The sequence below is a fragment of the Cimex lectularius genome, unplaced genomic scaffold, assembly GCF_000648675.2.
Source record: "Cimex lectularius strain Harlan isolate CLEC.00 unplaced genomic scaffold, Clec_2.1 scaffold405, whole genome shotgun sequence".
Lineage (NCBI taxonomy): Eukaryota > Metazoa > Arthropoda > Insecta > Hemiptera > Cimicidae > Cimex > Cimex lectularius.
The window spans coordinates 114,787-141,499 of record NW_019392936.1 but is presented as its reverse complement, the minus strand read 5'-3'; the positions used below and the strand labels follow the sequence as shown (position 1 = coordinate 141,499).

At 31.0% G+C, this 26,713-nt stretch overlaps 1 protein-coding gene across 6 annotated transcripts in view; it reads right to left on the bottom strand.

Moving 5' to 3' along the window:
- LOC106670174 (hrp65 protein-like) overlaps positions 1 to 26,713 on the bottom strand; it is a 29,217-nt gene that overhangs the window by 1,959 nt on the left and 545 nt on the right. Inside the window, exons 2-13 of one of the 6 annotated variants that reach the window (XR_001341040.2) lie at positions 22,614 to 22,748; positions 22,286 to 22,510; positions 22,044 to 22,214; positions 21,849 to 21,979; positions 21,671 to 21,779; positions 21,425 to 21,611; positions 21,169 to 21,359; positions 20,971 to 21,091; positions 19,639 to 19,652; positions 616 to 684; positions 333 to 390; positions 103 to 160 (exon numbers count right to left, since the gene is read on the bottom strand). Coding sequence is in view for 5 of the 6 variants with exons in the window: in XM_014400261.2 (XP_014255747.1) it covers positions 13,610 to 13,789; positions 19,639 to 19,652; positions 20,971 to 21,091; positions 21,169 to 21,359; positions 21,425 to 21,611; positions 21,671 to 21,779; positions 21,849 to 21,979; positions 22,044 to 22,214; positions 22,286 to 22,510; positions 22,614 to 22,748 (1,464 nt within the window). In the remaining variant the exon portion in view is untranslated. Of the gene's footprint in view, positions 1 to 102; positions 161 to 332; positions 391 to 615; positions 685 to 13,106; positions 13,790 to 19,638; positions 19,653 to 20,970; positions 21,092 to 21,168; positions 21,360 to 21,424; positions 21,612 to 21,670; positions 21,780 to 21,848; positions 21,980 to 22,043; positions 22,215 to 22,285; positions 22,511 to 22,613; positions 22,749 to 26,713 lie in introns of those variants that run through there. The other 5 variants (XM_024229414.1, XM_014400261.2, XM_014400262.2 and 2 more) reach the window with 5 other exon arrangements.

Here is a 26,713-nt window from a genome sequence, read left to right as displayed (position 1 = left end):
AACAGCCAAAAATTATTTTCATCATTAATCAAACGGTAATTCCAAAGTTATCATCATTCAAGTATAAAAGTTAATAGCCATTAAAATTATAAATGAAATTACCCCAACTTTCATCATCGACGTCCTGGTTTGCACGTGATATGAAGTTCAGCAAAGAATCCTAGACAAAAAATAAAATTTAACTATTCAGAAAATGGCTGTTAAACATATGTTTATATATTACAATGTCAGCAATTAAACAGCCAAAAATTATTTTCATTATTAATCAAACGGTAATTCCAAAGTTATCATCATGCAAGGAAATAAAACATTTAATCAATATTTAAAGTCACCTCAAGTTTCGTCATTAAGCTCCTTCCATGTTGTGTATCATTTTCAATTCTTGATTAACTATTAAAAAAAAAAGAAGTAAGTACAAATTATTAAATAAATAAAATAATATAAAGGAACCGTTACATACAAATTTACGTTAGTTTGCAATTTGACTTACTTAAACAAAGCTGTACATAAAAGCTACTTACTTTATAGGCACATGATCAATTTAAACAGCAAACAATATTTAAACTATAACTTAAAACAAAAAATCTTTCTAGAAAAGTGTCAAAAAGAACATACCGTTTTGATGGAAAACCAGTTGAATGGAGAAAATATTCATGCTTGGCGACGAATTTGCGCTAACCCACACTGTAGAAAAAAGAAGCGAACATTAATATTTCAACAACAGTACAAAAAGTTGAATTAACTTTGAAAATAATCCAACAAAGTATTTATTAATGGAAAAGATTTTTTAATGTGTTTTCCAGTACTATTGGTGAGCTAAAGCTGAAGAACAATCCCCCCCCCCCAGTGCAAACTAATATAATACAAAAATATCTTTTCACATATGCTAATATATAAATGAACGATTCTTATTAAAAAATTATGACCGAATCATTTTTAAACAATTACTAGTTCTAACATTATTGTTATATAAAGATTATTTCAAATGTAGCTTGGTATTTTCCTCCGTCGATATTTTATTTGTAAGTTTGGTATTGTCACGCCCAAATCGTTATTAGAGAAAGAGTACTTTCTTCAGTATGGCAGAAATATTAACCATTAACAGATAGATCCAAAATGCATGTGTTTTTTTTAATATACAAAGGGTAAATTGCATTTTTTTTAAAATATTTGTTAACAACGTAGAAACTAAAACTGATTGCTTAATAACACATATAAAAAATACTTTGCAATAAAATTTCCTAAAATAACAGCCTAAGAAATGAGATCGATTGATTTTTATTAAAGGCTATTCAGAGGAAATGTCACTGAGTAAATTTTCTAATACCAAAAATAATCAAATAAAATTAGTTGTTATTTATTAATCTTAAGTTTAAGTAATACAAGGTGATAAATTATGTATAAATTTTAGTACTATACATATAAATAACTCATAAAGAAAGCAATTGTAATGTATGTATGACTTTGTATTCAAAACTTATAGAAAATAAAAGAGATAAACAAATGCTAATTTATGAAACAAATCAATTAACATTTTCAGAAAATAAAACACTACACTTCCCAGTTCACAACAAGAAGAAACTTTGCAAAAGATATCTGTTATACAATGACATAAAAATTCTAGTAAAACAATCAGCTAATTTAAAAAAAATTAATATATAAATATTGAAATAATCCAGATTGTCTCATTACTAATGTCTAATGTAAAAGCAAAATATCAAAACAAAAGGATAAACAATAAAAAAAAAAGAAGGAAAAAACCGCTAAATCACTAGGAACAGTCTAATTATTAAATAAGTTATTTTGACATTGAGATAAAAATGTTCCAATTTGAAAACAAAATTTAATTGATTTCACACATTGTAATTAACTAGTTGTTAAGAAAAAGTTAAAGATAATTAGAGAAGAGAAATTTGATCAGTTGAAGAATTGACAACTCACATCTGGATGATACTAATACTATAATGTAAGTATACTTTGCCATACAATTTATTTTGTCTATAATACAATTATTCCAAGTAGGATTGACACTTGTTTTGTTTAATTTCGACAAGTAATCCGGTACAACTACCCATCAAAGAAAAATTAATTGAAATTTCTAATCGTTCAAATGTAAAGTTCAAAATGGTGCAATTGTGCAGATAATTTAGGAATGAGTTAAATCATTTGACCGTAATAGAACAGATAGGGTGTGGGATGAATGCTTAAATTGAAAATCAACAAGTTTTGTTTCTACCCTAATTTTTCCGCGTAAAAAACAATTGTTTCCAATGTGAACAGAAGTCAAATATATACTCACCAAATAAATTAACGACAATTGAAAATATAATTCAGTGGATGTTAAAAAACTCCAATGTTATAAAGCTTCTCCAAAAACAAAAGATAAGAATTTTTTTCCGAATTCAAGTCTTCTCGAGTAAAAGGGTTAAATTTTCCGGATTTGGTCGAAGTTCTTGAGCTGGAATCTGTTAAGAAAGAACCAAACCATTGCAGATACATTCAATAATGTATCTGCTATTTGTAAATTTACAGAATATGGTGCATGTTTTTGTCAGTATTTTGTCACCCATTGTAACAAAATAAAAGAAATAATTATAATTGCAAGTTCGAAGGTACTTATTTTGTTGATTTGATTTTTTCTGTAGCATCTTTTTAAATGTCTCTTCCGCCCAAAAAAATTAAGCAAATGAATTTGTTATATATATTCCATATATTTTTACAAGCCACCGAAGGCTTATTATGAAATCAATGTTCAGATTTTGTTTGTGTTTAATTATTATAAATTTTTGAGTTAATCAATTTGCAATTTCGTATTATTTATCATTATAATCATAAGAGCATTTTTTTTTTAAATACTAAAACCGTAATTATTTATGTCAAAATTCTTCCAACTTTAGGTATTAGGATTAACTTTAAATTAATTAAACTTACCTGAGATTACGAGAGTCCTTTGCAAAAATTACCAGCCAAGTTTAAGTAGATTATGATTGTTTTCTTGTAAGCAGTCGTTTTTCTATGAAAACCAAGTATGGTACCAAATTCATCAATTAAACAATAAATGTTCAAAACGATCGATGTCTTTTAAAAATGAAAAAAATGCTGCTGATCAAATAATTCAATAATCTTTCACAGTTGTTTTCTTCCATTGCAAACTATATGAGTTGGAGTTAATTTGTAGAATTACTAATTTAAAAGATTATGAAAAATGTAATTTGTTATATTTGTAATAAAAACATAAACCTTTCAATGTGTACTTCATTAATCCGTTCAAAATGCTACAAAAGAAAAATATCTTCCACTGATAGTGTTAATGCATGATAAAAGCAATAAAACTTAACAGTAGATATCTTCTTAACCGAAAGGAATTTAATCAATATCAATAAATTACGGAATAATACAGAATAAAATAATAATAAAAATGCCAACTAAATAAAAATGTTTCTTACTGAGTTTTTGTAGGATTGTATTTTCAGCAAAAAAAGACATGCATGCAATCTTTTTTGTTCACAAGGACAAATCTTGGTTTTGAAGTTTGATCAACAAATCACCAATACACAACACAAAACAGTAAGTGGTTTCATGCATGTTTTATATTACTTGACTGTAAAATGTATTTATAACAATTATACCTTCAAGACATCCTTCTTGAAATGATGTATAAACCTTTAGCCATATTCCAAAACTTGGTTTAGTTGTTGAAAATCACTATGACTCATGTAAGCATTCCTAAAATTTCTAATCAACAGTGCTAGCTAAACATGCTAAATTGAATTATAGTTGTTTGTTAAGTTTTTTTAGGCACAAAAAAACAAACAAATTATATGAAAACAATTCAAGAAATTGACAGATAAAAACAGTTAGAGGCATATGTCAAATTTATTGAACCTTATTTTTCATTGTTAAATGAAGCTATTAAGACGCTTAACTGATAAGAATAAATAATGATTACTTAATAATTAAAAATAAATTTTCTATTAATACTGATTAATTTACCTTATTTGTTGATTTTAATAACACAACCCAAGACATGAACACAACAAATGTTTTGACACCAAAATGATATAGCAGCAGACCTTTGCCGGGCTAATTTATGGAAGGTAAACACGTCCCCCCCCTGCCGCTACGATTTTTTCCTTTTATTATCCCTCAATTCTGTCACAATTTGAAAATACACTCCTCAGATATTACATTTTAAACTAAAGTAAATGAAGATTTATTTAATTGAAAATTAATTTTACTCAAAAAGCATTCATTATGAATTTTAAAAGTAATAGCAAAAAAATAAAAATAAATAAAATTTTGGCAGCAAACCTATGCTTTTTATGGACTAATTTCTGGAAGCTAAACACGTTCCTTCCTCCCTGCGGCTACAATTTTTTCCCTTTTATGATGCACCAATTCCATTATTATTTGACAATATATTCCCCATATTGATAACGAAAGTAAATGAAGATTTATTTAATTGGTAATTAATTTTACTCGAAAAGCTTCATTATACATTTTTAAATGTAATAACAAAAAAATTAATTAATTAATTAAATTTTGGAAGCAGACCTATGCCTTTTACGAACTAATTTCTGGAAGCTAAACATGTTCCTCCCTGCAACTACGATTTTTTTTCCTTTTAGGATGCACCAATTCCATTATTATTTGACAATATATTCCCCAGATATTTTATTTTAAACGAAAGTAAATGAAGATTTATTTAATTGATAATTAATTTTACTCAAAAAGCTTCATTATACATTTTAAAACGTAATAACAAAAAATAAATAAATTAATTAAATTAAATTTTGGCATCAGACCTTTGCCTTTTACAGTCTAATTTCTGGAAGCTAAACACGTTCCTCCCTGCGGCTACGAATTTTTTCCTTTTATAATGCACCAATTCCATTACAATTTGAGAATATATTCCCCAGATATTTTATTTTAAACAAAAGTAAATGAAGATTTATTTGATCGATAAATAATTTTACTGAAAAAGCTTCATTATACATTTTAAAACGTAATAACAAAACAAAAATAAATACTGGTATCTAATTTATTTAGCTCAAGTCTGCACCCATACACCAGTTGAAAAAAAGGTAGACAAGTGGTGCAAAATCAGAAAACCAATAGGGAAAAGGGTTGGGAAGGGTGGACATATTACTTGAACTCTTGTCTAAGGACACACTGACTATTTTTCTTTTCTTTCAAAATGGCCTTATCCCTGATCTTTTAAAATGAAATTATAATATTGAAGACTAATATCAATTATAACACGATGGTACAGACTTTGTAGTATAAAGCCGTGGTAGTATTAATTTTTAAGTATGAAATTGAAACAATTACTTTTATAACCCATAGGTCACATAACGTTCATATTTCTGACATATGCATTTCAAATAGTTAATAGTCTTCTGTAAATCCATTAATTAATTTAAATAATTTATATTTTATTAATAAAACCACAATGAATCAACTTCCATACTGACTCAATTCTTTAATTGCACATCGACAATTAATTTTTAGCCAATGTAAAAATTCACACTGGAATAATAAATGATTAGTAAATTTTTGGGATTACTGCCTCTAACTATTCTAACCCTAAAGTGAAAAACTTTTTAAAATAAAGTTTACTGTAGCATCATACATACAAATTACTATTTTTTATAAGCATTAGAATTATTTTGCTGTCCATTGTTAAACAAGTGTGTAAATTTTTTTTTTTTTTTTTTTGTATGCACTTTTAAAACACTATTTTCATACAAGAAAGTTTCTACATAATGTAGTTAGTTGTGTATTTTAAAACATTTCTGCTGAATTAATATGTGATGATCAAAACAATTCTATCGTTTCTGTTTTTAAGAGAAGAAATTGGAATATTTGTATTGGCATTGTAAACAGCAAAATAATCTCTAAAGCTGAATGAAAAGAAGGAAAAACAATGATACAAGTATAATTAAGTATAGTTTTAGTTTAAGAATTAAGTATAATTTTAGTTTAAGTGTTCAAAGTTGTCTAGAAACAGATGCAGGTTCAAATATTCCATAACAATTAAAAATCGCTATAAACAATGTTAGAATAATATCGTTACACACAAATAATTCATATTTCAAAAATCATTATCATTTCTAAACTAAATTCTATATCATTTTGCCAAGAAAAGTACATTTTCCTGACAAGTAAAGAAATAAGATTTGAACCTGTGCCCCAAACGTTCCTTAAGATATGTTCAAAGTAATAGTAAATATTTACCGATTTCATAAATTATCGGGTTGTCCGGAAAATAATGCAGGATTTTAAGTTTTCATTAAAAAAAATCTATATAAAATATTCTGTTTACGTTTACAGGATTACTCATTTGTATGAATGTCAACACTTATTAATCCTCTTCCAAATGATATTGTTTGTTTACCTCTGTAGCATTCCGCTACTTGGAAATAATTCAGTCATCCTTATAATGTCAAAGCGAGAATTTCGTACGATTTTCTTTTACGAGTTTAAACTCGGCCGAAGCGGAGCCCAAACGGCTAGAAACATTAACCAAGTCTGGGGCGAGGGTTGTGTTAATGAGTGCACTGTGCAAAGGTGGTTTAAAAAATTTCGGGAGGGAGATTTCAGCCTTGAAGATGAAGAAGGTCGTGGAAGGCCTTCCTCTCTTAATGATGATGTTCTGCGATCAGTGGTGGAAGAAAACCCCAAAACAACTGTTCGAGAACTTGCAGAGCAACTCAAAGTCAGTAAAACGACCGTCGCTGACCACCTCAAGGCGATTGGAAAAGTGAAAAAACTCGAAAATTGGGTTCCACACTCATTAAACGATCGCCAAAAAATCAGCGCTTTGATGTTTGTGCATCACTTCTTTGTCGAAACAAAAATGACCCATTTCTGGCCAGAATTGTTACATGTGACGAAAAGTGGATTCTGGACAGTGGCTCGACAAAGGAGAAGCTCCAATACATTTTCCAAAGCCCCCAACTCATCAAAAAAAGGTAATGGTTACGGTATGGTGGGCTTCATTTGGTTTAATACACTACAGCTTCTTAAATCCTGGCGAAACCATCAATGCTGAATCATACTGTAACCAAATTAATACCATGCATCAGAAATTGGCAGTAATGAAGCCCTCTTTGGTCAATCGGAAAGGGCCCATTTTGTTGCATGACAACGCTCGACCACATGTGTCACGTGTAACGTCACAAAAATTATTGGAGCTTGGCTATGAAACTTTGCCTCACCCACCCTACTCTCCGGACCTCTCGCCTACTGACTACCATTTTTTTAGACACCTGGACCACTACTTACAACACATAATATTCAAAAATCAAACGGAACTGGAAAATGCATTTATTGACTTTATCAATTCTAAAAATTCTGAATTCTACTCAGACGGAATTAATAAGTTACCAACACGTTTGGGAAATTATTTTGATTAAAGAACATTGCTTTAAAGTAACTAGTTTCTTTTTTTTTGTTTAATACCAAAATCCTGCATTATTTTCCGGACAACCCAATAGATCATTACCGATGATCCTGGTCCGCCTATCTTTACTTATTTATGTAGGACAAAATTTAGATTCTTCAGTGGTTGTTTTTGTCCGTTTTTCCTTTTGTTGTATTGCAACATTACTTGTTTGTAGATTTTAAGGTAGAATTTTGGTCCTATTCCTTTCAGATGAAGAAGATAAAATACATAACAGCCCACACTAGTAACAACCAGTATTATCAGAAACAACTAAATGACAGATTAATTACCTCGCAGACCTCAACAAAAATATCATAATTCTTAGATTGAAAAATAATAAAAATCATAAGATCAACTGCTTTGAGAAATAGAAGCCAGGGCCACACTTCTGACCTGAACCAAATTGATTCTACAGTTTGAAATTTCTTGACATTGGAATTTCAGAAATGTGGCTGGACCTGGTGATGTAAATATACTAACCACACTACAAAATGCTCACTATAGCATTAAATAATCAAAAAAATAAATAACCTGCATTGATTTTTAGACAACCCGGACTTTATATATAACACAATGAACACAAATTTTAAACTTCTATTTTTCTATATTTAAAACACTCAAGGCAAAAATGTTTTTATGTAAACGAAAATTGCCTTTTACCCTTTCACCTTCTTGGAATACGTTAAGGTTTCATAGGCTGCACCCTATCTGCAACGCTGGCAAGCACCAAAGTCCTTATCCAAGTATCGACAAACTGAGGACATTCGTCTTCTAGCTTTCTTATATCTTAATGTGATTCTTTAAAATCCAAATTATGCTTTGCTGTGTCCATTAATCGGTGTGGTTTTCATAATTATATACGCTATTATACTGAAATCCTCTTGAATTTAAGCATAAAAAAATAAAGTAAATAGGATTGAATGTATTTAAGAATGAACATGAGTATGAATGGGTTTGGAACTGCATGTGTTGGGTGCTGAATTGAGTTAGCGGTTGACAGCACAACCTCAGTGGCTGGAGTAATCAGACTCGAGGTCTGCCCCCAGACTGTCATCACCTGGGGTGGGTGATTCTCGAGTCTGCCGGCAATTTACTCTAAATAGCAAAATCTGAAATTGCCAGTGTACTACAAAAAGCAAATAGTTTGTATGTATGTACGTATGTGTGCGAATTTGAACATATACAACCAAAAAATTCCAGTATGCAAATGTTATCAAGATATGATTGCAATGGTAAGTTTGTTTTGTAAAGATTTTTAATTCATAAGTATGACAGATCAAGACTAATGCCAAGATTTAAATTAAGGTCATTTGAGATATGCATTCACATTTTAAAAATAGATATGGTAATTTTTTTATGGTAATTATTACTATATTAATATGTTATATAATGTTTAAATATTATATTTTATATCAAATATTAAGACACGATAATGATGATAATAAAATTAAATTAGAGCAAATGCAACTCAAATGAAAATAGATATGTATTAACATTTTTGAAAATAAATCAATTGTCAGTATTATATCTCCTGATCAATACTGTCAGTATGATAAAATAGCCATTAACGCTTTGACTGGAGTCACACCAAAACTTGTCTTGGTGCTGGAGGTGTATAATTTTTTTTTTTTTTTTAACTTCAATTTGGTCTTGCTGAAGTAAAAGAAATTTTAATAGAAAACTCACAATGAGACGGTTACACCAAGGAATAAAAGTACTATTTGTGCTGTTAGGGAGAAAAAATAAAATTAAATATTCATTTTATGGTTCAACGAGCAGATTTTTTCAGAAAACCTCAGAAATATACAAGTTACATGGGCCCTGTAGTCTCAGGTGAAAAATTATTACTGCGAGTAATGCTTAACTAATATAAATACATATGTGGTGTTTAGTGACCATTATTTAATGATTATTCGGAAATCATGAGATGCAGTCTCCGAATAAACATAAATACAATTCATTAGAGAAACGCAGATTCATCAACTTACTTTTAAATATTACAACTTCCTTATTACTACTTTTTTTAGACTTGAGCAAAGCATTTGATTGCGTTCCGCATCAGCTGCCCTTACAAAAACTAAAATTGTCGTACAATCTTCATGCAATAAAATTAATTGAGTCATATTTAAGAGTAGGTGGCAAACAGTAAAATACGAAGATCAATTGTCGCCATTTATAGTAATATAAATATTGGGGTGCCACAAGGACCCATTGTTGGACCGATTATATAAATTATTTACACAAATGAATTGTATAAAAGTTTTCTGCTGGTACATTTCAACGCTTTTTCAGATGATACCAACACTCAAAAAGGACAATAACAAACTCTTAAAAGGCAGATAAAATCTTGGTTTCAAAAAACCGGAATGTGCTTAAACGAAAACAAAACAAAAGTCTGTAGTCTCAAAGATCTAAAATAGATGCCTGATAACTCTGATGTTACATAACTATTAGGTGTCTTTTTTAACCACATTTGACATGGAAAAAGCACCGTGATATGGTAACTAAAATTAGGTGTCTTTATTAACCATGTTTGACATGGAAAAAGCACCGTGATATGATAATCAAAATTCTAAGTCGAAGTTAGTATTTATTAAGGAGTAACAATAATGTAAGTAGCAATATGTAACAAATATGTAAGTAACAATAATGTAAGTAGCAATATGTAACAAATATGTAAGTAACAATAATGTAAGTAGCAATATGTAACAATAATGTAAAGGTGGCTCCAAGACATGCAGTATTGGGCAAATTCTGAACAGACTGCTTGTCTTGGCATTCGCCAAATAGTACGCTTATGTGTACACACATGTGGAGTTTGTACAACCAGCCAGATTTTGCAGAACCAGGGCACATTTGCCAAGTGCTGTGCAAGTCTTCAATATACTACTAATCGTGATGGACAACAGTGAAACTGCCATTACTGCAGCTGTAGTTAGTTTTATGTAGTACTACAAACTCAGTCACAGAGTACTGTTGCCCCATCTTTCTTTCTATCCATTTCCATGCATCGAAAACCTCGTTCCCGTTTTTGTGATTTGGAAGATAAGTGTTCCAATTGCAATTATGGTTACAGATTGATGAACTCCAAGCCAATCCACTGTTAACCAACAGAAACAAGCCAACTGTTCTTCCATACATCTATACCAGTAAGGAATAGTTTATTATTGAAAAATAAATATTAATTGGTCAAGCAGACCACTAAAACTAGTGAATAAATAGCAATTTTGATTGATGAATGCAGTTTTTATCCGTACAGAACAGTTGATTCCCAAATGTATGGATGCTTTTGAGTTTAGCTACTTCACAAATATTAGTGCACTTTGAAGTGGACAAGGAAACCGACTATTAGCCGAGGCAATATTGCTGCTCGGTGAATAACCAAGCATGCGTCCCCACTAGCTGGGATTCGGCGAAACTGCTCAGCATTTGGCAAATCCCGCATATCTGGAACCACCTTACCCCAAAAAAACAATGCTAGTTGCCTATTATGTGATAGTAAAATATGGTATGCCTGGGGTAGCTCATCACATATGAACAAGATATTTAGCATACAAAGAAAGGCAAGCAATAAAAATAATCAGTGGGGTGAATTGCAAAGACAAATTTTCAGAATTTGTTATTTTGAGTTTTACTAAACCCAAAATTATATAAGACAAGAAACTGTGATAAATTAAGGATACCTTATAATAGAATAGAAAAAAGGAGATTAAATTACCACTGTATATTATTTAAGAATTTAGTCCCAGAAAGTTAAAAAAAAAGTTTCAATGCATTAATGAATTTTTTTAATAAAGATATTTTGAATGACTAAAGTGATTTTGATATCACCATGTTTTATAGTATTGAGGAATTTTTAAACCTGAATTTTAACTGATAAGTATTAAAGTTTTTTATATAATGTAAACACTAAATAAAATTGTACTGTGTTATTGAAAACATTTTGATATGATAAAAAATACATAAAACGATTTATTGGATGTCGTGTACTACTTATTCACATGCGTAATAGAAGAGTACATAGTTGAGATGTTAAGCTATATTTTTTGTTTAAATCATGGAATCCAGGAATGGGAGTTCCTCATCTCTGCAGCTTATTTTACTCCTTCCTGGTTCCATTTTAGAAGCTCACAATAGCACGTGTTAATTGAGGTCCTGGTGTGCCGTTCTTCTATTGAAGAAACTCATTTTCAAAGGGACTCGGGACCAGATTCAGGGCCGCTGAGATCCGATCCCACCCCGGACTTTCCACCGATGAATACCGTGTCAATTTTCATTGCGGCCATTGAAACTGAAAATGCAGCCTTATGCGTTGGAAAAAAAAAGTCTAGAGGTGACAGAGAACCGAACGCACCACCACGGGATCTATTAGCTGAGAGCCTGGTGCCTTTACCACTTGGATACTGCAGTCCCCTACTGTTGCAATTAATCAACATAAACAATTAACTGTCCAGGAAAATAACAAGTGTCCTCACTTATCTGATTAATTAATACAGTCAACTCTCAATAATTCAAGCAATTATCTGGCTGTATGCATACATAAGTCGAACTGAGAAAAATAAACCTGTCAAAGGATTTTCACTGTTGAGTCAAAGTCTTGAGTGTCATCACCTCTAGGAGTTAAACTACCCGTAATTCCCCTCCACTTCTTAACCTAATATACTGTTTATGCAGGTAAATAAATTGTAAGTTTTTATTGTTCCAATGACCCTGCGAAACCTAAAAATTCTTTAAGCGAGTGAAAAGCATAAGTTGATTTTATGAAGTAGAGTAAGGAAAAATATTAAGGCAGCTAGAGAATTTGGGATCCCACCAACATACTTTCCAATTGGTCATTGAGATTATCGGTTCTTTATCTTTTTAATTTGTGTATTGTTAGCTTTTTTAGTGTTTAATATGTTATGTTTGTATATTTCCAAGTATGTTCATTTTTCGTCCTTTTGATATGTGGTGGTGTAGCTTTATATCTGTGTGCGCGCGCACGCGCACGTGCATGCGCATATACTTTATCAGGGTTGATGGTTTTCATTGAGGTGAGAATGCAGCTTGCAGGTTTACACTCTACTGACCACAATTTTATAAGCAATCAACCTGGGTATGTTAAACTGTTAAACTTTAGGCAAGTAGAACAGTTTTTCCCAGTCCCTTGAATTTCGACTTATCGAGAGTTGAATGTTGTGTGTAAATGTTTAAAAACATACAGTTCTATTTTAGATAGGACTTCTGAGTTGTTGGAGCTCAACAACAAGCTGTTTGTGTCAGTGTTATTCTCTGATATATTCCACGATGCAATTTTTTCAAAATTAAAAATACTAACATCACATTATACATTATAACATTATCAATAAATCAGTTAACAAAGAGAATTTTCCATGAATCCGTGGCTATAATTTCCTTATTTCTAAAACGTTTTAAACAAAAGGGTATAAAACCTTCGGCCCCTTTGTAATGCTGCTAAGCTTTTTGACATGTAAATATCCGAGAGAACTTATTTTATTGTTTTCTGAGTAAATTATGAAATTTCAATGAATCAATAAGTACGCAGGTCTTTGAAACACATTAAAAATGAAGTTTATGAACTATATTAAATGTTTTATTAAACGCCTTTCTAAACTAAATATAGCAGAATAAATGGTTAGCAACAAAAAAATCAAAGAAATGTTTTTAAATTTCCAATATTTATTAATTTAAAAATGCATTAATTTTTCAGACATACAGAAAATTAATATATTGTTGTCAATCAAAGCCCTACAAAAAATAAGAGTTAACAGTAATTCAAACTCTATAAGTCTCTAATTTCTAACGATAATTTATAATATCCAAGCACAAAATGTGATAATTCATTGCAATACAGTGGTACTTTGCTAGCAATTAAAATAAAATAAAAAAATTAAATTAAATTAAAATGGGATGTAAAAAGATCAGATAATCAAAATGTCCGTTTAAATAAACGTTAACGATGGCAGGGATCATTAATACAATAAAATCATTGATCATAAAATTCTCGCGAAACACTTAAGAAAGAAAAAGAAAAAAAAAAAGAAAGTAAATTCTACAAAGATGCATTTAAATAATATGTAATAAGACTACATACAAGGGATCGTTTATCATGAATATTATATCAATATAATGCATATAATTGTTAAATCATAAAAAAAAAGTTTAATAACGGCGCCTCTTAGAAGGGAAATCATCGCCTTGAGATCTGCGTTCCTGATGTCCCCAACGACCACCACCTTGTTGGGGCCGACGTGTAGCGATATCCTCCATCATTCCGTCAGTTCTTCCATCGTAACGATTACCTCCTCGTCCACTATAGCCCATATCCATGTAATTCGCCTCCTAACTCACGGTAATGATAACGGTCAGAAACACGTTTTCGATTTTTTTTTTTTTTTTAAACAGGCACAGATGTGAGAATTCAATAACGAGATCACTTTCACAACAAAAATTGCCATTTTGTCTTTTCCGATTTACAAGATTTTCAAAGATCTCTTTGACGCGTTCAGCAATAAAAAAAATTAAAAAAAGGTCGGAACGTTTTAATACTTGGAGTTTGGTAGATCATAAACAATCGATACAACCAATTTTATTCCGAGCTAATAGAAAACATCAGAATATAACTTTATATATTTTAACAACCTTGATACTTTTTATTTAATGTGAGAAATATCCAAAAATGATATCAATATTTTATGACTTAACCCCAAGATTAAAAAAAAAATCTAATGATTCTCACTTCCAAGAATGTAGTTATTAAATAAAACAAAACTGTGCTTTAGGTAAGTTTTCACGCGTATGTTTAATTTTTTAAAGCTAAGCTAGAACATTTTAACTTGACCAAATAATATAATGCAAAATGTTTTCATCGAGTGATACAATTACAATAAAATGTTTAATGATTGCCCACCACGAATATGTTAAAAATAATAATTTGAAAATTTATTACACGAAATGTGGAAAGGTTACTGCAATTAACATTTCAATAATTAAAACAATGTCATAAAACTTAATTCTTACCTAGAATGTTTCAATTTTAACCCCTTTGTTGTCCTTAATAAAAACTGAACAGGTTACTGTTATTGAAAAAATTAATTACTTAATAGAAAACAAATGAATAAGTGTATGATTAAAAATGGATTGGATGTAAGGAATTTATAGAATTTGAGAAACGTCTTTCCAAATATACCCACCCATCTATACTTTGTTCAGTTGTAAAATAATTAATTATTCCTGATTCTAGTTAATTATTGATGGCCTAATGATTTTTATGAAAGGTTACTAAACGATTGTATTTAAAGATCAAAATAACCAAGTATTAATATATGGAGAAATTGTCACCAAGAAAAAAAAGTGGTAGCCAATTTCATCACGACGTTTATTACCGTTGGATTTTTCAAGTTAATCCATCTACCATCAATCCTTGAACGCACTTCACATGTCAGTACATGTAAGTTTTCATGCTACGGGAATGATAAACAAAAGAATATCGAAGTATAAATTGACACAGAATATGCCCAGAATTGTTCATACATCAGAACATATTTATTTAGTCAAACTCATTTAAACAATAGCTCCACAGCCAACTTTTTTTTTTTTTTTTTTTTTTTTTTACACAAATGTGCTCAGAACATTTATATCAACTGTAGATCCTAACCAAAAAAATGAAAATAAATAAATAAATAAAGTGGAGAGTTAGTTCAATTAAATTCAGGACTAGATAGAAAAGAAAATCTACAGAACATCAGCATAAAAATAAACCATTATTGAAAAAACAAGAAAATATTGTGTTAAATTAATCCGAAATTGTATTAGACACATTGCTTTTTTTTTTTTTTTAATTATAAAAGCAAATATTTGTAGTGTAGAGTATTGTTTATTTAAATTATTTGTGTTGTTTTAAAGTTTAAAACAAGTTGGATAAGTTTGTCACTGAAAATAAATAAATTAAAAAAATATGAATTGTAATAGTTGAAAGAAAATTTATAGTAAATAAAAAATGTTCACCGTTTAGATTTCATAAATTCAATCCAATTTTTAAAACATTTTTTCTTCAAAAGTAAATGTTAGTTTAACAGATTGATGTAATATAAAGAAGAAAGAAGATTAAAGAAGATAAGAATTAAACTGAACAGAAGTTATATACATTATAAACTAAATACAATTAGTTAATAATTGCAAATAGTTTTTGCGTGTTAACTAACAATACTTTTGACGCCTGAAGATGATGTTAGTACGAAAAACCGAATTAACTTGCTGATCAATTTTTTTAATGAGTCGAGTATTGGTGCAGTTAAAATTAAAAAGTTATAAAATCCTAAGTCCTAACCTTTTTAAGGATGGTTGACACATAGAACAATGTCAAATGGCATTGCTTTTTATTAAAAAAACAATTGAATGAAAGCAGCATAATTATGTCACGTTAACATAATCATGGCATAAATTGTTTCTTATAATAAGGGAATCAGAGGCTGGAGAGTAAATGTTAATAATGCACAATAAAAAATATATCTATTTTAATGATTTAAGTTCTGAAACTAATATTAATTTTTCATTGTACTTTTTTTTTTTCTCAGATACTCCCTAAGGAAAAGCAGTTATAATGTGTATTAAGTGCCTCTGATTCATACCCGGATAGTTCGTTCATAACCCCGAATATGCCATAAAATGTTATTTCGGTAATAGATAAACAATTAAGAAAAAAATATAGTTGCACGAAAAAACAGCCTGGCAATTATTGTGAACGATGCGTTTTATTGAATTCCACTCTGTAAATATTGAATATTATTAAAAAGTAAATAGCATCCCATTATGAAACAACATGAAACAAGTCCCAGAGATAAAAAATAATGCACTGTAAAGTGAAATGGAACTGGTGTAATGCTGTTTCTACAGGCTTCAAATATTCATAAACATACAAATGCGTATGATAATGATCTGAAAAAGTGAACATTAATTATGTAATAATACACGTGAGAGTAACAAAGGAAAAATTAATAAATAACTTTTGTTATACGAGAATAAATACTCTAAAACAATATCTGAGTTGTAACAGAATACTTCAAAATATACAAAGGAGTGTAATTTTTTATAGGATGATAATGCTATGTAATTGCAATACATTAATTTTTTTAGAAGAATTTAGTTTAGTTAATATTAGAAAAAAATTAATTAATGAGCATATTAAGGCAACAAAAGTGATCCCAATGGTTGAAAATTAAATAAAAAATCCAATCTGACTGATAGGAAATATTAATTTTTTTTTTAAAAGAGAAATGGGAAATTATCAAAATCATAAGTTTTCAAAAATTATTAATATGTTTTGTAACATAGTTTGACACTGGACCAAATTGTCCAACAAAGATACAACTTCAAATGCTTTTTAAACTCCCAAAAAGTGATGTTGACATATTTGCACTTAAAACTTTACGTCTTTAATTAAAACCGAACTTTAAGAAGGATTTTGCCTCTACTGTATTCCACATCAGATCAGTCGTAATATCAATTTGGTAGATATGATCTACATCCAAAATAAATATTCACCTCTTAAATCTTCCTAAAATTATACCTTGCCCAATAAAGTAATAAAAATAAAACCACCAATTGATATAATTAAAAATAACAAAGAGGGAGGGCATGGTCATGGCTAAGTTTAACACATTTTAACTGAAGCAGAGGTTCTTTAAAAAGTAGGACAATTTCATATATTACATTAGCCAGTTTTGAAGTATTTCTGCCAGATTAATGAATTAGATAATAAATTAAGAGGGGGGATAAAATTGTATTATTGTTGAATACTTGGATTGTGTCTAATAAAAAACTACTTGTCAATTTTATCATCTATACAGTAGTTAGAAAATCTATAAAAATCTACTATTATTCAAGGCCTTTTATGAACATTATAACTATATGATAGTTTCTTCCATTCACAGAAAATATTGCATATCCGCTGTCACTACACAACTGTAAAAATAATTTGATCAACATCAAATCATTTTTCATTTAATTTTTTGTTTATATATACAATTTGAAGATCCAGTTTGAAACAGCCTGTTGAGTATTTCATATATAGCAGACTGTTAAATTCGAATGTTTAAGTTTTATATAAAAATTCAATGGGTGAATTTTTTTTTTTTTTTTTTAGAAATAATTGCACAATGTAAGATTCGAGAGAAGAAATATAATTCCAACCGCGAATTGTTATCAGTACATTATATTGAAGCGTATAAAGTTGTTTGTTGAAATCAAATAAATCCTAAATTAGTCATAAATTCCATGGTTACATTGACTAATTAGATTATAATTGGCACAAGGAAAAAGTAATGCCAGATTTTTATGAATTGATATTTAGAGGGGAGAAATGTTTTGTTTTTTATCAACACTTTGCAGTTAAGAAACAGCATTGTTAAATTATTCAATTTCTACAATTGACCAAGAGTAAAATTATGCCTAAAAAAATAACATTTCGCCAATGTCTTAAAACAGCATTTTCAACAGAATCCCTTTAATAAAAGCACTGTATAAAAATACTATAGGGGAAAGTAGCAATGTTCATTAACTTATGGAACATTTTCTCACTGTAAAATTTAAATAACAGAACAAGGTGTGCTTCTCCTTTTTACAAGACAGTTACTTATTCAGTTTGTTAGGTTTGCTTCTTGTCAGTGAATTTTATGACTGTGAAGCCTTGCAAATCTTAGTGCACTTTAAAGAATTTTTGAACTTGTAAACTACACTTTTTGTCTAGAATGAGAATAAGAGAACAAAACTTATATAATGCAAATCTTCTATAACGACAATAAATTTGTTTCCTAAAAACAATCCATCATCATTAGTGACTTTTGAGGCATGCTCAAGCGGTAGAAGTTACATTTTAAATGTTACGACTAAAAATAATTTTTTTTTTTTTTTTGGTCGTTAATTTCATTGTTTTTTAATGATTTTATTTGATTGCTTAACTGTTTATAAGTAATTTACAGACAACCTGTTTTATTACATGACTGATTGACCTTCGTGAGGTACAATAAACCTTGAATGAACGTTTAATCTTTCTAATTTTTCTTGTTATATTAATAGCTAAATTAACGAAGAAAATGGAATTTGTACAAGTTTGTGAGGGGCTACCAGTACATTGAACATGTTTATCAATAATTTCCTTTATATGAAATGTTTTATGAATACACAGAGTCGAACTAATCGTCTAAAATTGGTTATTTTTTAAGGAGACTAAGAAATATATTTTAATGTGTTAAAGATTGCATCATATAAATTATATTAGTGTTAGCGAACAATATAAATTTATATTTGTTTTTCTATTATCTGAAAAAAATTCTTATAACGATACTTATAATGCTGATTGTTTATACATTTATACTTGTTACCAGTTTCAATTTAAGTATACATGTATAGTTTTAGTGTTATTGGACGATAAAAAGTTTCTTGGGAAAGAAAAAGTAATAACTATTTCCAGTTAGTTAATTAGTATTTGTATTATTTGAATTGAATGAAAGATTTTCATCGATGAGTAAAGAACATTAATATTCTTACCGAGAAAAAAAAGTTTATTGTTTATGTAGAAAATCTTAAATTATAGAAAAACCACTTTAAAAAAATTGTGCTTTGGCTCTTAATTTTCAAAACACAAAATTTTATCAACGTTCATGAAGAAATCCACCCAGTATCCAGTACCATGCCCCCATGTAACGCTACACCGACAATTGTGCATATTAACTTAAGTTTTAATATGTAGTGATGATATTGTTAATGCAGCAGAGTGGATATGTAATTCTTCTTGAAAGAATATAATTGGAATTAAGGTGTAATACTTTCGTAATGCCTGTAAGAAGAATTTTACCATCCTTCAGACAGATGACTCTTCCCGATAATGAAGTTCAAAATTCATAACTAGTTTTCAAATAAATAGGAGAGAATATATATATGTATGTAATTAACCTTCATCTATTATTTCATTCACTATTTAATGGCCTTTTTATAGGTAATAAATCCTTTGAAGTTTTTAAAAATATTTTCTAATGGTTTTTGCAGAATTATTTCACTTAAAGCTGTGATAACCACTTTTAAATTTAAATGTGTTCAAGGTGGATAATTTAAAATAATGTTTAATTTGACTTACTCTTGTGGTTAGTTAATCTATAAACTTATCGATTATTATGATATCAGTTTCAACTCACCCCTTGTCTTTGACCTGAAACAAACATTAAAAAATTATTATTATATTATTTTTTCTGGGTGGTAAGTATATTTCTGTAGACTAAGCACAACCACAATATTTAAATTTTAAATCCAATTTTGTGGTGCAATCTCGACTATTAAAAAAATTGTCGACCTCGACAGGACCCCCAAAATTGATTCTAAACATTTCGCACGTCTGAAATTTGAGCGGCATTCATGACCGTTCCACAACCAGTCGAAATTGTTATCTTCCTATCATAAAAATCATAAAATCATCTTTTGTTATGCCACTGTTTGCTTGTACATAAAGCAAAATACCTAAGAGGAGTGATTTTTATCAATTTTTAGAATGCCTGCAACAAGCTTTGATAGCTTGTACACAGGGACGACAGGTCTGCTGGTCTGAAATTCATGTTTATTAAGTTTTTTGAATTGCATGTTAAGTAAAATATCACCATTTATACAAAGTTGCATAGTGTTAATTCGCCCAAGGCTAAGGTAATGTTTAACAACCCGAAACTCACCATAAAAAGCTCCATGATTTTATTTTTTTATTTTTATATCAATGAAGTAGAGAACTTTATCTATTAACAACTGTATTCACATAATAGGCTAGGTCAGCCATATAAAACCAATTATCCAAAGCTGTATATTGTCATATAAAACAATAATTTTTTTTTTCCATTAATTTTTGTAATACTTGATAAACTGCTTGGTATTAAGTAACTGGAACAGGATTATCCCGTTTTGTTTATTGCTAATCCTTACTCCTAGATTTAAATATATCCATTTTTTTAATGTATGAACTGGTTTAGTTAGTGTTTTCACTTTTCTCCTGTAATTATTATTATAAACTTGATTATATCCTTAATTTAATTTATTCTCAAATCATTTCTATGGGCAGTCTAGGGGCATTAAAAACCTACATCCCTTAAACCTAATTCAATGTAACATTTACGACCGGATGGAGGCATTACTCAAATTACAGGACAGACACTGTGCCAAAAAGGGAGGGTTTCAAATTCCTGAACACATGCTGTAAAAGTTTGAAATGGAGCGATGGAGTTTGGGTTTGGTTGAATATTTGTCGCTCTGCACCCTGCCAGTCTGAAATCATTGTTTTTACCTGACAGGGGGTTTTCAGAGCTGGTGAATGGCTGGCTTTAAAATTATATAGCATTTGTAAAGTGTTGTGATTGGTCTACAGAAAATAAGACCACAAATATTGGTATAATTGACTATAAATTGGACTAAATTGTTATAATTAAAATGTTAAAATCAAAAAAAAAAATAAAAAAAAAAAAAAAATCAAAATCAAAACAAACTAATACCTTGATAATTATATGTACCTTCCATGCCTTCATAGTCTCTGAGATTGTCACCGGCGCTGTTGTTATAACCACGTTGCATAGATGCTTCCTGTTGATCCATTAGATTATTTAACTGTTGTCCCTTCAATAACATTTATTTTTGTTTTGTTTTATCCAAAATACGTCAGTTAAATTTACTGTTGTCCAAAAAATATTCACCTGCATAAAAAGGCTGTTTTCCTGTTGTCGCCTTCTCAATTCATCATCTTGATGTGACATTCTTCGTGACAGTTCTTCTTGTTGCCGTCTCAAAGCTTCTTCTTCGACAATTCTCTGCTCTTCAGCCTGTCTTTCCTTCATCTCCCATTCACGTTTTTGACGTTCTCTGTCTAATTCCCTCTGGCGAAGTTCTATAGAACAATATAAGACAATTCGATAAAACTTATTTAGATGATGTGAAATATGAAAAACTTACGCTCTCGTAGTAGCTCAGTTTCATGCTCATATCTTGCATATTGCATTTGGGCTTCCAACTTGTCTTCTTCAAGTTTCATCTCTCTCTTGAGAGCTTCTTCTTTTTGTTTGTACAGTTCGTGGATTTGTTTCCACCTAGTGCCGAACTCGAATTCAAAGCTTCCCTGTTTCGCAAAACGAGGCCCACTCTACAAACACAAGATAGTGTTAAAAATACAAATTACGAGTTGTCTTTATTCATCATTACCTCTCTGGCTTCAAAATAATCTGCTCCTTTTTTGACAATAGATTTTTCAGAATATCCATCGGTATCTTCAACTACATCATAGGGTTCCAGAATAACTGGTCTGAGGGTGCTAAGCATTACGAGAGGAAAAAAGTTCAAATTAAACAGTGCATTGCTTTAGCCAACAACTATCATTTACCTTGTGAGGAAAAAGCAACCTTCAGAACAAAAACGTAGAGCGCTTGTTGCTCCAACTTTTCGCGTGAACTCCACAAGACCTTCTCTCAAACTGTTTCCTCTTTCATCGACAAACACAATTGCTCTTTCAACCTGAATTAATGATGTTTGTTTATTTGAATTGTAACTAAATTTGCATTATTTTTGAAACCATTACCTCTCCAAAGACTGAAAAAGCCAGCTCCAGTAATTCATTGGTTACATGCTGTGTCAAATTTTTAACTTTGACCGCTGCACCAATAGGAGCAAATCTTACTTTAAGATTTCTGTTTTTAAATGAATGACCATCCAATTCTCGTTTGGCCTTTTCTGCAGTAGATCTATAATCCTAAAATTGAATTGAACCATAAAATAAATTACGGTTGTAATATTGAGTGTAGAGAATTTCTCAATAATTACCAGTCGGATAAAAGCAAAATTCTTTTCTTTATTGATGTACAATTCACTGGTCAGTCCGTACGGTTGAAACAGTTTCAGGAATTCGTCTTCTGTTGCATCTGGAGGTAAATTACCAATGTACAGACGGCATCTACCGTTAAACATCTTCTCCTTAAACTCTTGAGGTGGGAGATCAAGAGTTGGGCCAGAAATTTGCTTCAAAAGTCTCTCATTAACGAATGAACTCTAAAAAATTGAGAGAAATTAAAAAAAGGGCAAAACATTCCAATAATATTAGTACAGTATGTGTTCATTCTTATGTGCTTTCTTTCTGTTGGAAGGAACTTACATCTCTCGGAGCTTGATCTCTGTCACGCATTTGTCCACCACCTCGCCTTCCTCTTCCTCCATGACCTCCACGGCCACCCGTAAAGCCTCCAGAGTTAGGCTTGTTGTCGCCATCAGCATGCTGATGGGTTTCCATCTGTATAAAAGAAAAACAGTTAACACAAAAAGGATAGTAATGGTTCCATCTATAAAACAAATGAAGTAGAAGATGGAGAACAGATGAGTAAACAGAATTACATATAACATTTTCATTTATTTTCTGCGAAAAGACCAAACTGAATTCAATATTGAATGTGACTATTTTTGTCATTAGAATATTTCCAATTAAACATTAGCACTACAAGACAATGAAATATTGAATTAATTGTTTACTTAGAATAGTGCACTGTTATTTTGAGTTTTATTCATGGGGGTCAGTCTGTGTGGTGATGTACTTTTATATTAATTCCAATCATTTTGGTCTGCCTATTCCCACCGGTATGGTCCGACCTGTGTGATTTCCATCAGGGTCTTGTCTAAGTTCATATAACTAAGAGGTGTACATAATGTGCATTTGGCAGATTAAGCATTTAAGCTGTTGCGTGGGAGGGTGGTTTATTACTGGTCGCTTGATTGAGACTGAAAGAAAAACTGCTAGTTGACTTATGAGCGGACGGACCTGAGAAAAATTTCTCAGAAGAGGACTGAAGGTATGAATTTTGGGCAGAAGGAATAGCAGGACTAGGGCCCAAACAAGAAACGTTGAGACTCCAAGGATGTTAAGCATTTTTTAAAGGATTGTTTACAATACGTCACATGATGAGCCAGACTTACCAAGGCATTCTTTATAGAAAATAACTTAAAACATAAGGATGAGTGTTTGTTGCCTCTTAACCAGAGAGAGAAAAGTCTATTCTGGGACTAAAGTCCCTTAAGAATAACAATATCACTTTTTTTTTTTTTTTTAAATATAAAACTGGCATTTGAATTATAAAGGTTTGACATAACAACTAGTGAAATAAATTGACATAAAACACATAAAGTAGCAATTTCAATTAATTATACTTTTTATCTAGTCTTGTTGAGATGAAAAAGTTAGTATCACGAGTGAGATTCGAACACATGACCTCCAGCTCAATACGCTGTTTCTCTATCACTTGAGCGATGGTGATTTTTTTCCATCTCAACCAAGACTTTAGATAAAAAGTATAATTTATTGAAATAATTAAATGATTATGAAGTTATAACAGCTAAACATATATGGATTAAACTAGTAGCAATAATCACAAACTGTAAACTTAAAAGTTGAGAAAAGGAAAGAGACAAGCTTTCTTATGTAGTAAAAGGACCTAATAATATTATAGATTATGTTGGTTGTCTGGAGGGAGATGAGATATTGTACGGAAGGGTAAAAAGAGGTAAGGTAGGCAGAGTGGCAAAGGAAGAGAATTCCCCCTAAAAGTAGCACATACAAAAACAGGAGTTCAGATTATCGGGAATGACTGGATAAGAAAGGTTGAGTTAGTAGATTGACATAAATCAAATTTTCAATTTTCAAATTTCAAATTGTGGTGAGAAAATCCTGGAAATATTGCGTTTTGGCATGTCAAATGATTGATTGTGTTTTGTGGCGTAAGGTTTAAAAAGAGTAGTTATCAGAAAATTTAGTTGGGTAGGGTAACGGAATGGGAAGAAACATTTGGTTTGCGCTATGTCTCATAACGTGCTAGTAGGGATTGGGTATTATATGGCAAATGGTAAAGCCACGTTTTCCTAGGGACGGGTTTTGTCCACCACAGAGGACACAATGATGCTCCCTACTTAACTAATGGGAGGGAATTCCGAGGAAGCGTATGGCGTCATCCGCCAGGCTGATGGGCTTCAAAAGCGTCAGTAGCAGAGTTTACTGATTTCATCTTGTCTCTTTATTATTGTATTTTTGTTTTCCCATAATAATTGAGTGAGGATCTGTGTGTGGCTCAGGATGAAGGGTTGATCGAGCTAGCAGTGAGAAGTTTTGTGGGACTTGTACCACAAGATTTCCAAAACATTTTATTGAAGGATCTTATATAGATAGAGAATAGGAATGTGTTGACCAAGAGTCAAGTCTATCCAGTCCCCAGCCACCAAGGTTGGGCTCGGGGGGGGGGGGGGGGGGTGCTGTCAACAGACAGGTCAATTCAGCACCCAACTCATGCAGTTCCAAACCCATTCATACTCATGTTCATTCTTAAATATCCATTCATTCAATTAGGGTGATGGAGTACTCAATATTCCTCCATAACCGTTTACCATTTCATACAACTAACCTAATTGAGGTCGATGGGGTACTCGATATTCCACCAACAACCATCTCATATCACATTCATGGTAATAAATACATTCACTCTTAATACAAATTACATATAGAGACATGTATATTTTTCAAACAAAATTTCTGATTGTAAGCTGTTAAGTAATTTGAAGTACTGTATTTAATTGAGTAAATTAACCTAATTTTAATAATTCAACATAATTTAATACACGTTTAATTAAATTTTTCTAATTTTATTACTGTAATTATTTTTTTCTATTTTCAGTAATCCATTGCTAACAGAGGTGGAAAAGCATCCGTGACCACTACAAAAAGCAAAACAAACAAGGCACAATCGGTTGTCGGCAGATGGTAAAAATGAGCGTCTAACTGACCAGGCTCAATTAAAAAAAACAAACAATTGAAGACGAGAGGGATTCATTATACTTCACATTCATTATGTTATTAGGTACTACATCCACAAAACTGAATCAAGTCGTCCTAGGAAAACATTTTCTGCGAAGTGTTATTTCCGTCATAAATTTTCCGTCAATTCCATCATAATCATGACTTCATATTCCAGCCAGATAAACCCGTCGCTTGGAAAATGCATCTTAAGCATGATTATGGGTAACCCGTTTTTCTGTTCCTTCTCTCCTCCCTAGATGGGAAATAATGTCAAAAGGAGGTGATAGGAAATGTAATAAAAGGCTCAGTCAAAAAATGCTGAATTGGAATCTCAGTAAGGCAGATGGAGAGTGAATGAAGTCGACTGTCAAGGGTCAATATGAGTCGACAGTAGATCTGTCCATTGTAGAACGAGTCAACTGCTGAGTGTCTAGGATGCAGCAGAAAGGAGGATGGACTCAGTCAAACAGGGCCAGAACAGTCGCCAAAGAGACGAGGCAGTCGGGACCAAGACGAGTCAACTAGTCGTCTGTTGATTGTGTGGTATGCTGCAGAAGGTGCTAAAGGATGTGGAAGCTAGTGATGGTAAGCATCGTTTGGGGTCTCTTGTAAATAAGCTCATCCCCGGAGTTAAGAGTTGCACCTGGCTTGCCCTGGTTGCTAACTTAATATATGTCTAGTTTTAAGTGCATACGCTATATGTTCTCTTATTGCTTAGCAATAAGCACATAGAGCGTCAACACCCACTTACATATTGAATAAAAATTTCCCCAACACTTTTTTACGATTTCAACCTCAACATGATGATGATGTACTGAAACTTTGCGCAGACTTTTTTATTAATTGTAAATCTACTAGCAAACTAAATTTTTTGTAGGTTAAATAAAAATCTATATATCTGTATGAAAAATTATATATGTTATACATATACAAAAAAAGTTAAACTGTACTACAGCTGTTTATCAAAACTGATTATTTTAGGAAGTAAAATTAGTTTATAGCATTACTTTGATCATATTTAAATCGGATTGATTGAGCATTAGCGTCTCCAATTAACAGCAGTTTTATTAAATTGAGTATAGTCTATTTTTATTGTATCTATACTTTCTAAATTTGAAGCCGACCTCGCTTTCTAATTTTTAACCGAGGTTCGTTAAAAAAAAATGCGAATTGTCCGTTTTCCATCAAATAAAACATTTCGAGCATGGACACGCTGTCCTTTTGTGAGACGTGGCTGGTATGCGTCAGCCGAAAACTAGCGAAACTCGACGTAAAACTGCTCTGCAGCCGACCGAGAGCAGGTCACAAGACTTCCAACTGGGATAAAAAGCCCGGGGTGAAACTCGAGCGCGTCTTTCCGATCTAGAAATTTCGACTGGAATTGCATTTCGAGGGGAGCGTGCCAAGACATGGCGTACGCC